Below are 15,306 nucleotides of genomic sequence, written 5' to 3' on the forward strand. Positions count from 1 at the left end.
TTTGACGTTTTAAAATCCGTTAGACCGAAATGAATTGTGTCGACGGTTTTTTTTCTGGCTGACATATCATTGAGAGTAACCTACAGTTCATTTTGTATTCAGGCTCTTGCGCAACAGGGTTCTTTTGATGAGCAACGATATAATACGGGTAATAAACGATATATCAGCTGTTTTAATAATCTGCGTCTAATTTTTCTGTTGCAGAGATACCGACCGAAAGACAGAAACGAATCCCTGGAAGTACAAATAGCTACTGTCTTCTCCAAAGTGGCCCCCTCCATGCTTCTTTCATCATGTGCAGAGGCACTGGCATTCTTCCTAGGAGCCATGACGCCAATGCCGGCTGTGAGGACTTTCTCGCTGTATGCTGGGATGGCGGTGACGTTTGACTTCCTGTTCCAGATCACGTGTTTTGTGGGGTTGTTGACACTAGATGCGAAGAGACAAAAGGTACGTGATAATTTTAATCTGCGAACTTTTACAACAAAATGTTTGTTCACTTTGTCCGATTTCAATGACTAATTAAGCGATGACAAAAATATTTGGTCTTTTGCTTAATCTTGTAAAACCAATTTTTACACCATAAAGTTGATGCGTGGTGAGATGAGGTGGGTGGGAGTGTGAGGGAAAAAGCACATTGTCAAATGCTGCTTACTTTATATGGGTAAGCGAAATATATGCAGATATTGAATACTTTATCTGCTTTTAATCTAGGATGCTCGTGTGGACATCGCCTGTTGCGTGCCAGTTGACAACTGCGAGAAGTCCCCCCGCGGCCAAGTGGGCACAGTTTACTCCCTCTTCAAGAACTACTACTCCCCCATCCTCTTCTCAGACCTGGTGAGGCCCATCGTGATTGTGGTGTTTGTTGGCTGGTTCCTGGCCTGTTGCTGCATGATGCCACATATTCCCATTGGACTGGACCAGAGTCTATCGCTGCCATCGGTCAGTCATCAATTGCTACAAAAAGCAGTCTAACGCATGAGCATTTATGAATCCATACATGTTTGCTTCAATATTCATCATGGTGATATAAGTGATCAGTATTCTTTCACCAAATTTAAACCAACTGGCACATAATTGCAGATCCGGTTGATTATTTTGCGAATGACGTCTCGGAAAAGCAATAAAATAGTTTCCGGAAAATTATTCAAAAGCTCTAAATAACAAAGCACTGTTAGTTGGGTGAAAAATTTTACGAGAAGTGATCCAGGCTTTATTCATCCTCCATTTTAGAAAAATTGTAATTAACGAAGTGAAGAAAAATCAAAGTTGGCCTCTTTAGGACTCTTATATGCGAGACTACTTCACAGCCATCTCCGAGGACCTCAACGTCGGATCCCCAGTCTACTTCGTCGTCAAGGAACCATTTCCCTACGAGGACCCACAACAGCAGAAACTGGTCTGTGGTTTAGCTGGATGCAGTGCGGACTCAATAGTACAGCAGATAAGCAGAGCAGCTAAAGATAAAGAGAGGACGAAGATAGCGAAGATGCCGAATTCGTGGTTGGATGATTTCCTTGATTGGTCCGACCCAGAGTCAAAGTGCTGCAGGTACTATTACTTAACAAATTATTACACTTCTGAGAGCAAGTGTCTTGTAAGCGGGAACTAGACTTTTTTCCAGTAGGCAATTCAATTTTTCTTACGAGAAATTGAACTTGCTTTATTATTGAACCCTAACAACTCTGAGAGGTACCTTCACACATGGCATCGAGGTAACGCGATTGTTTTCGCACCCTAAGGTACGGGGCTCGAGTCCAGGCAGGACTTTATTTTTTCGGTATCTAAAAAATGGATTTTTTTTTCAAGTAAAAATTGACTTGTTTGTCTTTCGTTTATCTTAAGTGAAACATCACAGATTTTTTTCTTACTGTAAGCACGTATCATGATGGTTGCTAGTGCTGATTTGTAAGAATAATGAACGTTGTGAGCACTATTATTTAGGTCTCGGTGATTTGTTTTTCAGGAAATAGTTTTTTTTTCAAAAAAAAAAACAGTTTTAATGTTTGTAAGAAAAATGTTGCGTACTTGAAAAAATTCTAATATCTCAAAAATATTCATTCTTGTCACTTATTTTGGTAAAGAAACAACTACGGTTTTGGGCACAGTCTAATTTTTGAAGTCATTTCATACCGCATCAGTTTAGCAAATTCAAAAGTTATCAAAAACCTCCAGTCTTAGCTAGTTGCCTAGTTATCTTCGGCTCTTTTTCCTTTTTCCCCCACCTGCAAATTTTCATATTTGAAGTTATTGTTCTCTTCTTCCGATTGTCATGAAAATTGACATGAAGACTAATTAGGCCATGACACACATATTTGGTCTTCATAATTAACCTTGTAAAACCACTCGTTAGAGCATAAAATTCATGTTTGAGTGAGGGGGGAGGAGGGGGGAGGGGGGAGGAAGGAAAAAGAGCCTTATCTTCAACCGAGACATCAGAAAGTTTTGGTTCACGTAGTTTTTTTTTCAATATTTCTCCTTTTTTCGATTTTTAATGTTTGTTTTGTACACAAATGGCGCGAAGCCCCAGCTTCGCCTCTGTTAAATGATGTAAATATCGTTATAAGTGCAGTAGACTAACTGCATACGTAAATACATTTATCTAGATTAGTTGGTATTAGTTATTAAGAGTCGATCACCGTAGTTCAGACTCATACAGTTTGCGATGATTTTTTTCCAGGAGAAATCCTAAACTATGTTCAGGCTCAAGTTTACTTTTTCGCGGCTTGACTTTTCATTTTTTTTTTCAAATTCAGTTGATTTCTTTTAAAATGAAGGCAAACTCCACTATCGACACTATCGAAATGCGAAAAACGTGGTCGACTTCTAACTTCGAAAATAGAATTTCATAATCAGATTTTCCAGAGAAATAAATATAAAAATTGTTTCGGATTCAGTTTTCTGACCGTTTTTAAGAGTAATGAACGTAGTAAGGACTCCTATATAGGTCTTGCTGATTTTTTTGTTTGTTTTTTATTTAAGGAAAAAGTCTTAAAATGCTCTAATAATTACAGATGTTCATTCAGATTTATTAATGCATTTATGAATGAATTTAGGTTTATATACAGTTTTTGAGTTCAATTGAAGTTTATCTGCTGAAAGTTACATAAATAGTGCTCTCCAATTACGATCTTGGAAAAACGCGAACGATTTCTAGTTGCGAAAGTGGAATTTAGTTTTAAGGTTTCCAGCAGAATAAAAACTTTACTTATTGATCCAGTTTTCTCAACTTGGGTTAATAGTATCAGAAAAGTGCCAATCTTAAATTGTTTTAAAATTTCAAAGAGCTTAAAGGGCATCTATTTTTTTCTTTGAAAATCGTAAGTTGAAATTTTTTCAACAAAGGCAGTATTTTTTTTATTTTTTGATTTTCCAGCGAAATAAATATAAAAATTGTTTCGGATTCAGTTTTCTCAAAGTGGCATATGTTTTTTCTTTTGAATTCGCAAGTATAATTTGAAAAAAGTTTTTTTTTTCTGTTTCTTTGCGGTCTTTAATTTTTTCCAAGTGTCAGTTGGTTATGCTTGTAGTTTCTGAGTGGGATTGAATCTTTTAAAAGTTTTCACGAAATCTTTCTTTTTCTAGCTCAGCTGGTGTCAGCTCAAAGATTGCCGGCTTTGTTTCCGCTTCGTAAGTTTAACTCCGCTGCTACTTTAAAATTAAAATACTTTGCTTGGAAGGTTTTCCTGTTTGATAAAAACAGGCGTTATGAAATTGTATGGGGTTGGGTTTTTGAGAGTTTTTGAAAACTTTTTTTAATTTTTGCAAAACTTTTAGTTCTCAAAAAACGTTCTTCTGATTTTCAAAAAAAAGTTATCGATACGGAAAGACCGCCTGCTCCCCTGTCTGCCTGCACAATTTTCCAGTCTCTTTTGCTCTTTTAACTTTACCCCGCTGTCTACAGACTTAGAAAAGGTCTGTGGGGGAACTTTTGACCAGTATTTTAAGAAGATTTTTTTGCTTTCTTAAGATACTCTAACTCTGAGATATTGGTTTCAATGGAGATAACGGGTGGCGAGAAGCTCCCCTGCTTAGAAGCCACTGCCAATTTTTTTTACACAAGAAGTGTCAAATCGCCCTCGGAAAAGTCAAATTTTGACTGTTTTTGAAATTTCTTGATTTTTTAAAATCTACTCAGTGAGTAATGGCCCTCGGAAAAATCAAAATTTCAATTTTTGACCGTGTTTTGAAACTTTTCAATTGTTCTCGAGAACTACCCTCCCAAATCTAAGACTTTGGTTTCAATCGAAATAAAAGTTTGTGTGAAACTTCCCTGCATAATCGGCTACGCCTATTTTTTTACTCAAAAAAAGTTATTGTTCCTGGAGAATTTTTCGATCTGTTCACCTGGCTTTGCTTTTTGAATTTTCTTAATTATTATCCTGCCAAATTTGATATCAAGGGTTTAATCGAACCAACAGACTGTTAAAAGCCTAGTTTTATAATTGTGTACGCCGATTTTTTTTTTGAGAAAATGTTTATGGCCTTCAAAATAGTCATTTGTAAAGATTTGACAGTTTGTTGGAAGTTTTTAGTTGTTCTCGAAAACTACCCAGTCAATTCTCAGGTTGAATGTTTAATCGAGAAACCCGGTTTAGGGAATCTTCTCTGCTTAAGCCGGCACGATCTAGTATTTGCAAAAACAAAATTGTTGGATTTTCGGACGTCTAGTTTTGAAATTCTGACCGTTTTTAAGAGTAATGAACGTAGTAAGGACTCCTATATAGGTCTTGCTGATTTTTTTGTTTGTTTTTATTTAAGGAAAAAGTCTTAAAATGCTCTAATAATTACAGATGTTCATTCAGATTTATTAATGCATTTATGAATGAATTTAGGTTTATATACAGTTTTTGAGTTCAATTGAAGTTTATCTGCTGAAAGTTACATAAATAGTGCTCTCCAATTACGATCTTGGAAAAACGCGAACGATTTCTAGTTTCGAAAGTGGAATTTAGTTTTAAGGTTTCCAGCAGAATAAAAGTTTTACTTATTGATCCAGTTTTCTCAACTTGGGTTAATAGTATCAGAAAAGTGCGAATCTTAAATTGTTTTAAAATTTCAAAGAGCTTAAAGGGCATCTATTTTTTTTCTTTGAAAATTGTAAGTTGAAATTTTTTCAACAAAGGCAGTATTTTTTTTATTTACCCGCGTTCATTACTCTTTTTCAATCTTCGATTGGCTATGTTTAAGAAACTTATTGGATTTTCCTTAAAAATACCTTATCAAGTCTGAGATGAAGGGTTCAAACAAAAGAACTGGCTGCAATAATTTTTCCTACAGAAGTAGCGACAACTTCAATCAAAAAAGTCAAAGTTTTGAAGCTTTGACCTTTTTTTAGGAACCTTTTGACTTTTCTCGAAAGCTATCCTGCCATTTCTCAAGATAATTGTTCAATTGAGAAACCCGGTTTTGGGAAGTTTCTCTGCCTAAGCAGTCACCACCTAATTTTGCTGAAAAAAAATATTGATTTTGGAATGTCAACTTATCGAACTTTTGACCGTTTTATAGAAATTTTTGATTTAAATTTTTATAGAAAATAACTTTTCTTAACTACCCTATCAAATCTGAGATGAAGGGTTCAATCGAAAAAAGCGCTTCCAAGAATCTTTCATGCAGAATCGGCGAAACCTCTAATTTTTTATAAGAAAAATGTTATGTCCTTGATAAAAAAATTTTACTTCTCATTTATTTAAGTTGAGAAACAACCAAGGTTTTAAGCAAAGTCAAGTTTTTCACATTACTCCTTTCATTAAAAAAATTATCAATCAGCTTTAGCTGCGCCCTTAGTTTTTACCGAGACATACGAAAGTTTTGGTTCTCCTAGTTTTTTTCAATATTTTAAATTTTTTTTTTTCGACTTATGTTTTTTAGTGTGGAGTTGTAACGCAAGTGCCGCAAAGCTCCGACTCTCCTCTGTTAAATGATGTAAAAATCTCATTGTATGCCGTAAAATAACTGCAGATGTAAATTTATAAAATTAGATTAATTGGTATTAGTTATTAAGAGTCGATTAACGTAGTTCAGACTCTTATATAGGTCGCGATGATTGTTTTTTTTTTGAGTAAAAATCTTTAAGTTTGTTCACATTCAAAATTAGTTTTTAGCGGTTTAACTTGGATTTCTTTGTATGTACAATTAATTTCCTTTGTTAAAAGGAAGGCAAACTCCGCTATCGAACAGCGAAAAATAAAAAGGTCACGAAAAACGTGATCGATGTCTAGTTTCGATAACGGAATTTAATTTTCAGATTTACCAGTGAAATGAAAGTTTTACTTGTTGATCCAGTTTTCTCCAATTGGGTTAATTTTATCAAAAGCCTCAACCAATTCAAAGAGCTTAAAGGGCATCCATTTTTTTCCTTTGAATTTCGAAAGTTGAGTTTTTTTTAAGAAACGAGTCAGTATTTTTTTTGTTCAATTGCGTTCATTGTTTTTTTTTCCAACTGCTTGTTGGTTATGTTTAAATTAATTTTATATTTCTCTAGATCATACAGAAATTATTGAAAGACTGCAAAATATTCACACGAGACCATCAGCAGTTAAAACGACTGGAGTCGTGATGCTTAAGCTACAATTGTCCTTACCCTTCATTCTGTTTTAGGTTTGACACAACTAGTGACAGTGGTGGGAGGAAGTTCTGTAATGCATCTGTGCAGTCGGAGAACTGCGAGAGTTGTCCGATTGATGGCGGGAAAGTGCAAGGAGAGCAGTTCATGGACCTGTTGCCTTACTTTCTATCAGATATACCCTCCATAGATTGCCCAAAAGCGTGAGTTGCTCTCCAGGCTGTTTGAAATAACTGCTATACGCAGTTTTTCGAATAGTTTTCTCAACAGTTTGCTTTTACTCTAGGATATTTTCGATGACGTGATTTTGCCCACTACTTTAATGTTTGTGAGAAAATGAATTGCAGATGTTTTTAGGCAATAGCAGATATGATTCTGAATATATAGTCATCGTTAGAACATACTCGGTAACTTTTAAAAAGTCGAAGAACATCGTTTGTTTTCAGGAAAAGTCTTTAAAATTTTTTCAGGAAAAGTCTTAAAATTTGTTCATGCTCGAATTTTTTTTTTCGCGGTTTGACTTTTGATTTTTTAAAGTTCAGCTCATTTCTTAACAGGAAGGTTAACAGAAAAAGGTTCAAACAGTTAAAGTGAAAAGGTCACGAAAAACGTTGATCGACTTCTAGTTTCGAAAATGGAGTTTAGTTTTCAGATTTCCCAGCGGAATAAAAACTTTACCTTATAATCAAGTTTTCTCAAATTGGGTTAACCTTATCACAGAAAAGGTAATCATAAGTAAATCTTGAAGTTCAAAGAGCTTTAAGGCAATCTATTTTTATTTTGAAATTCGCAATTTGAAACTTTTTCAAAAAAAACGAGTGAGTGTTTTTTTTCTGTTTACTTACGTTCATTGAATCTTTTCAAACTGCTGTTGGCTATGTTTCAAATTACATTAATCTGTAATTTTACTGTAAACGTTTTTGTTTAGTGGTAAAGCTGCTTACGCCAATGGAGTATCAATAAAAAGTGTCTGGACACCACCGCCTTTAATTACGAGTTCGACATTAGTAAATGGAAGCCAAGGTTCCTGGTCAACCAAAAATTTAGCTTACTCAGCCGATAATCTCCAGTATTCAAGTTCATCCCCTCCTTATTCTAAAACAGAAGAACAATCGAATAAAGGGGAGTACAAAAAGAGAGTAGTGTCTAGTTACTTCATGACATATCACACGGCATTGAGGACCTCGGCGGATTTCACAGAGGCGCTGGTGGAATCGAGAGCTCTGGCTGATAGGATCTCGGAGAGTATGGGCGTGGAGGTGTACCCATACTCGTAAGTAAATCTATTTGTTGGTGAAATTAGTCTACAGTTAGAATTTATAGCACATATAATTTAGAACCATCATAACCACGGGGTGCTCCTTTTGTATGCTGTGAAGGCTTTACCTTTTTCCTAACATTTTCATGATTGGTATAGTCAGGGGCGAATCTAAGATTTTCTCGAGGGGATTTTCAAAAAATTCTCGAAAATTTTGTCGACCGTTTTTTTAGGTCGATCAAATTGATGTTTCGAGCGCTCCCAGAACACTATAAAGACCCTTTTTTGACAAAATTTTTTGTGTTGCAGGCTAAATTTTGAAAAATTTTTGTGTATTTTGGCGCCTTTGGAAAATTTTTAAGGGTGTTCCGTCTAAAATGGATTTCATAAAATAACAAAGGTTGGACCCTTTGGTTGGTGAGGGGATCAAACCCCGGAGGGTAAAGGGGGTTGCCCCTGGTGAGTTGCGCATCAGCATGGCAGAACACAGGTTCTAAGTTCGACCATCGCTCAAAAAGCGTTTTTTATGAATCCTCTCTTGTTTCAAAAATCCTCACCAGGTTTATGTAATCATTTATAATCCAAACAATAATTACAATTGTGAAGCAAAGTGTGTTAGTACGATTTTTTTTCCAACCTAAGTCGCAAATAATAGTGCTACTTTTGGTGGCACTTTTGAAGCGGTAGGCTGCAGTTGCAGTATATTGTCAAATGTGCTTTGACATCTGATAAGTAAATATTCAACACAGCTGATGCATTTTTAATTCATCAAATGAACCGAAAAAAGTTCTTTGTTTCAAACAGCAGTGCCATGATGGAAAGCTCGATTTCAGAAATCTTACAACTCTATGTATCTCGCAATTTTTGAAATGCAGAATTTGGGTTTATGCTTTCCAATTTATTAATGCAAAATTCTGTGTTTTTGTGTTTGGTGCTACTTTTGCTGCATCGAATTGGCAATTTGTTAGCATATGTAGCTGCTTTATTGGTGGCTAGTTTTTGGGGGATTTTAAGCAGCCGTGACTGAGTGATTTGTTCGGCAGACTCAAATTTGCGAGGTCGGAGATTCGAATCCGACACGTAGCCAATTTTTCGCTAATTCGAGCCTTATTTCACTTGATAGAGCTGCTTTTTGGTCGTGCTCTCGGAAGTGTTTGCGAAACGCAATTTCGCCTGTTTTTTAGTTGTTGTTTGTGTTTGCAGGGTGTTCTACGTGTTCTATGAGCAGTATCTGAGCATAGTGAGGGACACAGTGATCAACATGTCAGTCTCCCTCCTCTCCATATTCCTCGTCACATTCTTCCTCCTAGGTACAGTAACACACATAAAGCTACAACCATCCACCACTCTTTCATTTCTAATGTTTAATTGCTACAGAAGAAACAAGCTAACTATTTCATCGATCCTCCCCCCACCCCCACACACTCCCCCTTCATGCTCCCCCACTTGTAGTAATTCATTGAAAATAAGTGTGTTCAAATGTGGCTCACTACATGTAGAAAGCAGTCATAAAGCAGTTAGAGAGAACAGATATTCATTACAAGGTATCAAGTTTTTTGTTGCCAAAGCATTTGTAGGCTTATATTTTTCGGTCCGATTGATTTAATTCAAAGTAATTTGATATGACATTATGCAGCAGTTGTGCTTGGATTTAAAGTAAAGCTCACTTAAACAAATCGAACACAAAATTCATGCATTTTAACATTCTTCAATAGTTTGTTCTTTGAGCATATTCGCAGGTTTATTATGTCTAAAAAAGCAGCGCAAAGATTGACTACAATCCAAGTGACATGAAACTACCTCATCGATTGTGGGTGATGATTATAAATTGCTCAACTTTTAAGAATCGATGAATTTAGTTCAGACTCTTGTATAGGTTGTGATGATTTTTTGTTTTTTTTGCAGGAAAAGTATTCAAATGCCTACTAACAAAAGAAGTGCATTCATACTTAAAAATGTTCATATGAATGCCCTTTCGTATATTCAGTTTTGGAGTTTAATTTGAACTTATTTGCTAGAAGGTAGGCAAAATGCGCTCTCCAATTACGAAAGCTGAAATGGCGCTCGATTTCTAATGATCGGTTTCTAATTTCGACAGTGGAGTGAAATTTTTAGCTTTCCCAGCGTAATAAAAACTTTTCCTTAATTATCCAGTTTTCTCAAATTGGGTTAATTTGTATCAAAAGAATACAAAAAATGTCAATATAAAAGAGCTTTAAGGCCATATATTTTTTATTTCAAATTAGAAAGTTGAAATTTTTGAAAAAAAAGCAAGTCAATTTTGTTTGTTCTTTTTCTTTACGTTCATTGAATCTTTTCCAACTGTCATTGGGGTATATTTTCTTTGAAACATGCTTTCATGGCAAATCAGTACTTGCTTCGTTTCTAGGTCTGGACATAGTGTCAGCGTTGTTCGTGGGGGTGACTATTCTGATGATCATAGTGTCCATGTGTGGCCTCATGTACCTCTGGGACATCTCCCTCAACGCCATCTCACTCGTCAACCTAGTCATGGTCAGTCATCCTTAACATAAAAGACCATGGAAATAATAGTAGAAAATATTCACACGTCAAAGTGTCTTACATAAACCAAAATGTCTAATATAGTCCAAATAAGATGTCGTATATAGATGTTTTTATTAACGACAAGATATCTTATATAACCCAAAGTAGTGTCCATGTTGAACCTTGATTTTTAAGATGCCTCAAGTTTTAAATCATGTTGTTTGTATTATCTCAAGGATAGAACTGGTAATCCATCATTTGAACTGATTGGTCAAAAAGTGAATAAATGTGCAAATACATCTGAAGTAGCTTGTTTTTGGTTTCTTATTTTACACTAAAGTTTGATTGTTTTTATTTTACAATTACTCGTTTTTGTTTTATAGGCAGTGGGAATAAGTGTTGAGTTCTCTGCACATACAGTGCGCACCTTTGCAGTCAATCCCAACCCATCCAGACTGCAGAGGGCAAAGGACTCCTTGTTGGAGATGGGCAGCTCAGTGAGTACACCACTTCACAAACTATGATATCTTAAAGTTTAGTCATGATGGATAATGTTTGCACATGACAATTATTTTAAATGGAACTCGGACATTTTGCTACGTCTAGATGAGGTTTAACTTCACAATTGACATGAATATTGGAATGTATTTTGTGCAGCAGTCTCAAAAAACTACCTTTAAGCCAATAATTAAGCCTAAAAACGTTGACAGGAGTTTTGTTTAACATTATAGGTCAAATATCCTGAGTTCAATATTAACTTATTGTTACCTGTGTCGCTTTAGGTACTGAGTGGTATCACATTGACTAAACTGGGCGGCATATTGGTGCTAGGCTTCTCCAACTCGGAGCTGTTCCGAGTGTTCTACTTCCGAATGTACCTGGGCATAGTCATCTTCGGAGCAGCACACGGGCTCGCATTCCTACCTGTCGTCCTCAGCTATATAGGTAACAGTAATGCGAATGGGAAATTTTTCAGGTTGAAGCACTGTTTTTGGATTAGTTTGTACCGATTGTCGGATAGAGATGGGTATGAAACAGGAATTTCATGAGTAATTCCAGTTTCTCTCGTAGAATTATTTAATCATAGTTTGATGACTGCATTAGTGCATGTAAAAAACTGTTTTCATAAATCACTATTCCATAAAATGACCTTTATTCGCCACCAGGATTTGTTTTTACACAAGCAATGCTTGTGTTAAAGGATAAACTATCTTTTTTTTCAACCTAAGTCGCCGCAAGTATTATTGCGACGCAAATATTGTTGCGATGAAATGTGCTCATTTTGAACGTGTTCGTTTTAATCAACAAGACTGCTCGTATATCAGGGCAAAGCCCTGAATGTTCCGACTGTCCCTTAATTCATATCGAATAAATTTTGAAAAAAGAAAACATTGAAAACCTATAAATTTTGGACATAGCAATGTCTAAAATTGTGAGTCGTACGAAATAAATACGACCAATTAGCAGCCTCAATTCAATTTGGAACGATTTTGTTGTGCGGGATAATTCGCCTTGCATAAATAATTTGCGGTACCCTCATATCTTTTTACATTTGAACTCAGGAAGTCGATATCTTTAATGGGGTATAAAAATTTTGTTGAAAATCATTATTTCGATCGCTGAAAATTGACTGAATAAAAAAAACACATCGAGCATAAGTATTCCGTTTTTTTTTCGAAAGTCGGAACAATAATCAGCTTTTAAGTACAGCCAATGCTAAGGATTTTAACACAAACTGTTTTTGTTCCGACTTTCCTAAGGAAAATACCGGAATATTTAAGCTCGGCGTGGTTTTTTGTGACAAATTTCGGCTTTTTAACTAGCCATTTTTGACGAGATTTATTTTATATCATTCAAAAAGTATTGTTGTCCTGAGCTTAAATTTGGAAAGATATTTCACATGTGATCGTTTTTTGGGGAATAAAAATTGGCAATTTGGGACAATTAACGCGCGATATATTTCGCGCTATTAACGCTTAAGCGGAGATTTAATCCGTCATAGAAATCGTTTCAAATTGGTTGAAGGAAGCTTATTTGCCATAATTGATTTGTTACTAGGAGCGAAATTTATCACTTTGTACTTAATATGGCGTGTGAGGAGATGATTTTCACAAAAAATTGCAAATTAAAAAAAAACTTCATTTCATTTTCATTACATTTAATTTTTTCATGTTATTACTGCTCTATAGACTGCTGTATAATTGAGGCATGTTGTTTGGTAAATTTCTATTTTTTTTTCAAATTGACTGGTACTGCTAATGCGTCATAAGTGGCGTGCGTCACTAAGAAGTTTTGTAGACTCAAAGTTTTACTCATTCAGTTTTTCCGAGTAACGTTATCGGTCATATTTTTGCTTGTGTAAGCGAAGTGCAACTTCGCCTCTCTGTAAAATTTCGGTAAACCAACCAGATATGCCTTAGAGTAGCTGCATTAAAATGAGATTTTTTGGTAATGGTACGGGAATACATATCTCAAGATACCGATCACTTCTGGGCGAAGAGGGTACTTGGTTTCGATTCATAATTGTGACTCAGTTGTATCGAATTCGTCTTATTTATCAGGACTCTCGCACAAAAGTGCCAACTGTTCAATATTCAAAACTGCCATCGTATTGAACAAACCGACCAGAGCCAAAGACAAAGAAATTGGCTCGGCTAGTAGTACACATCACCCTAGGTATATGTCAAGTGTATCTAGAGAACCTCTCCTAGATATTAACATTGATGATGCAACTAGTCCGTCTTACTCGATGTCAGAAAACGCATGGATTCAAAGTTTCAATAGTATTCATTTGAAGAAGTTTACCAATGAGAAATGGGCATCAAATTTTTGGTTTGTCAAATGAGCTTACATAAAATATGAACTAATCAATAAAAAGTGCAATGAAAGTGATTTTTATGACTGATACGGCTGAATTTTATCGATATTTGACAGATAAAAATTGAGCTGACAACGAAGCTTTGAATCTTCCATTTTAATCTGTCTGTAAAGATTGTTCTCTGTTTTTGTTTCAGATCCATTTTTTTCAGATATCTCTAATTAACTATGTACTTCATGCATAATTTGAAATGATAACGCAATTAACAGAAGACTTCGCGCTAACATACTCGATTTAAGTGCTCTCTTTTTAAAAATTGTCTCATTTTAACCTCAGTTTGTCTTTTGACTCTTTATTTTCAAAGAAGTATGTGAACAAAAGCAGAATTTAACATCAAACTGTTTATATACTCGAATTGAATTGATTTCGTCGTGACGCGAGCGATCTTAGTTTTTTAAACACCTTTCTACGAATTTTATCCTGCTTTAATTTCTAATTAACCTGTTTTCTCTCAAATTCTTTCGCAATTGGATTTTGATCAAGTGTATATTTCGTTTGGTGCAGGTCCATTGACGAAGGAGAGGAAGCTGCGAAGAACGAATCGAAAATGTAGGGGATGTACCTGCTCCACTGGAACCCAAAGATCCAAAGGGGCACAAGGACAACGCAACCCCCGTCCTGGGATTACCGACCCCCACCTCCCAACCCCACAGCAGGAAGACACTCACTCACTAGTATACACTAAGTCACTACCAGAGCAGAGTAAACAAACAACAGTGGTAACAAGCAATGCAGAAACGTCTAACTCGGAGCTAAGTGCAACGATATTAACAACAGTGTCCAAAAATGAACAACGACTAGGAAAAAACTCCTCATTTTGTGAAGCTACATCAATAAGCAAAGATAAGTCGCAACCAATACCTGATTGCATTGAGCCTACTGTTTTTTCAAGCAATGTGATTGGTCAGAAATCAGCCAATGAAAATCGATCAGCATGTAATACTGAGACAGATGCGCCTATTGGCGATAAAAACAATGAAAAAGACTTGTTTGAAAGTGGTGCTATGTTTAGTAAAGCTTCTGCTCCTCTCAAAAATTCCACTTCGAAAAGTAATCATCCCCGTACTGCTAATTTGGATTCGTCTCGAGAAGAAACTTGTGCTTAATTTTCATCTCACATTTTTGCCTTCACCTCAAATTAATACAATCTTTAAAAATCAAATAAACTTAATATTAATGCAGACTGATAACAAAACAATTTATCTAAAAACATTTGCTGCGGTTTAGATTTTAGCCAAATTTATTAGTGATAAAGTATTGCTTCAGTTTTCAAGTGTCAATGAACGAAGTGAAGACCTATTTAGGTATGTCTTCGTTTTTGTTCGGAAAAGTCTTTGAGTTGTTCACGCTCAAATTTGAGATTTTAAGGTGCGACTTTTGATTTCCTTTTTAAAATTCAACTTTAAATTACTAGCTAAATAGGAAAGCAAATTTTGTTTTCCAATTTGCAAATTGCGCGGAAAAAAACGTGAATGGCTTCAGGTTTTTCGAAAGAAGGTTTTCCAGCTGAATACAAAATTTATCTATAAACCCAATTTTCTTTAATTTGGTTAGTTTTTATTGAAAATGTGTTCTAAACAAAAGATTCATGAAATTCAAAGAAATTTAACGTAATGTATGAAATACGAAGGTTAGAAAATTAATCTTTTTTTTTAGTTCGTTGACATTTTTCCAACTTTTTGTTGGCTATGTTTCATTTTGATATAAAATAGTATGTTTTCTGTAGCTGCTTCTATTGTTAATCCAGATACGAAAAATTTCATGGTGTTAAATATAGTCTAGAAAAATGCTTAACATCGAAGTTCGCTGTATCGATGTTTTTTCTCGAGAATTTAATAATTTCTGCTAATCTTGTTGCAATAAATGTACTGTTTTTCTTCGTCCTACAAGTTAGTTCGACTGAAAAAAATAAGTTGGCAGAACCAACATTTTTTTTAAAATTTAGTTTTAAAAAAGTTATGTATTCACTGCTTGTTGGACCCTTGTTTGTTAGTCATCGCTCGTCGCAGTTGCAGATTATTAGTTGATAGTTGCTCTTTCTGATGTTGTATGGCGAATAAGACGATAGCTGTTGTGAGGGCAACCACTTTAGTGGGA

The 15,306-nt window shown here is 35.3% G+C and overlaps 1 protein-coding gene across 5 annotated transcripts in view; it reads left to right on the plus strand.

Annotated features, from left to right (window-relative positions):
* Positions 1-14,725, plus strand: part of LOC134852832 (NPC intracellular cholesterol transporter 1-like) — a 188,775-nt gene extending 174,050 nt beyond the window's left edge. For 2 of the 5 annotated variants that reach the window (XM_063868654.1, XM_063868656.1), the window contains 10 exons: positions 205-450; positions 715-945; positions 1,286-1,554; positions 6,604-6,771; positions 7,497-7,841; positions 9,030-9,136; positions 10,216-10,340; positions 10,715-10,828; positions 11,114-11,276; positions 13,714-14,725. In XM_063868654.1, the coding sequence (XP_063724724.1) occupies positions 205-450; positions 715-945; positions 1,286-1,554; positions 6,604-6,771; positions 7,497-7,841; positions 9,030-9,136; positions 10,216-10,340; positions 10,715-10,828; positions 11,114-11,276; positions 13,714-14,315 (2,370 nt within the window). In that variant the 3' untranslated portion in view covers positions 14,316-14,725. Of the gene's footprint in view, positions 1-204; positions 451-714; positions 946-1,285; positions 1,555-6,603; positions 6,772-7,496; positions 7,842-9,029; positions 9,137-10,215; positions 10,341-10,714; positions 10,829-11,113; positions 11,277-12,892; positions 13,164-13,713 lie in introns of all 5 variants that reach the window. The other 3 variants (XM_063868658.1, XM_063868659.1, XM_063868655.1) reach the window with 3 other exon arrangements.
* The last annotated feature ends 581 nt before the right edge of the window (positions 14,726-15,306 follow it).

The sequence above is a fragment of the Symsagittifera roscoffensis genome, chromosome 8, assembly GCF_963678635.1.
Source record: "Symsagittifera roscoffensis chromosome 8, txSymRosc1.1, whole genome shotgun sequence".
Lineage (NCBI taxonomy): Eukaryota > Metazoa > Xenacoelomorpha > Acoela > Convolutidae > Symsagittifera > Symsagittifera roscoffensis.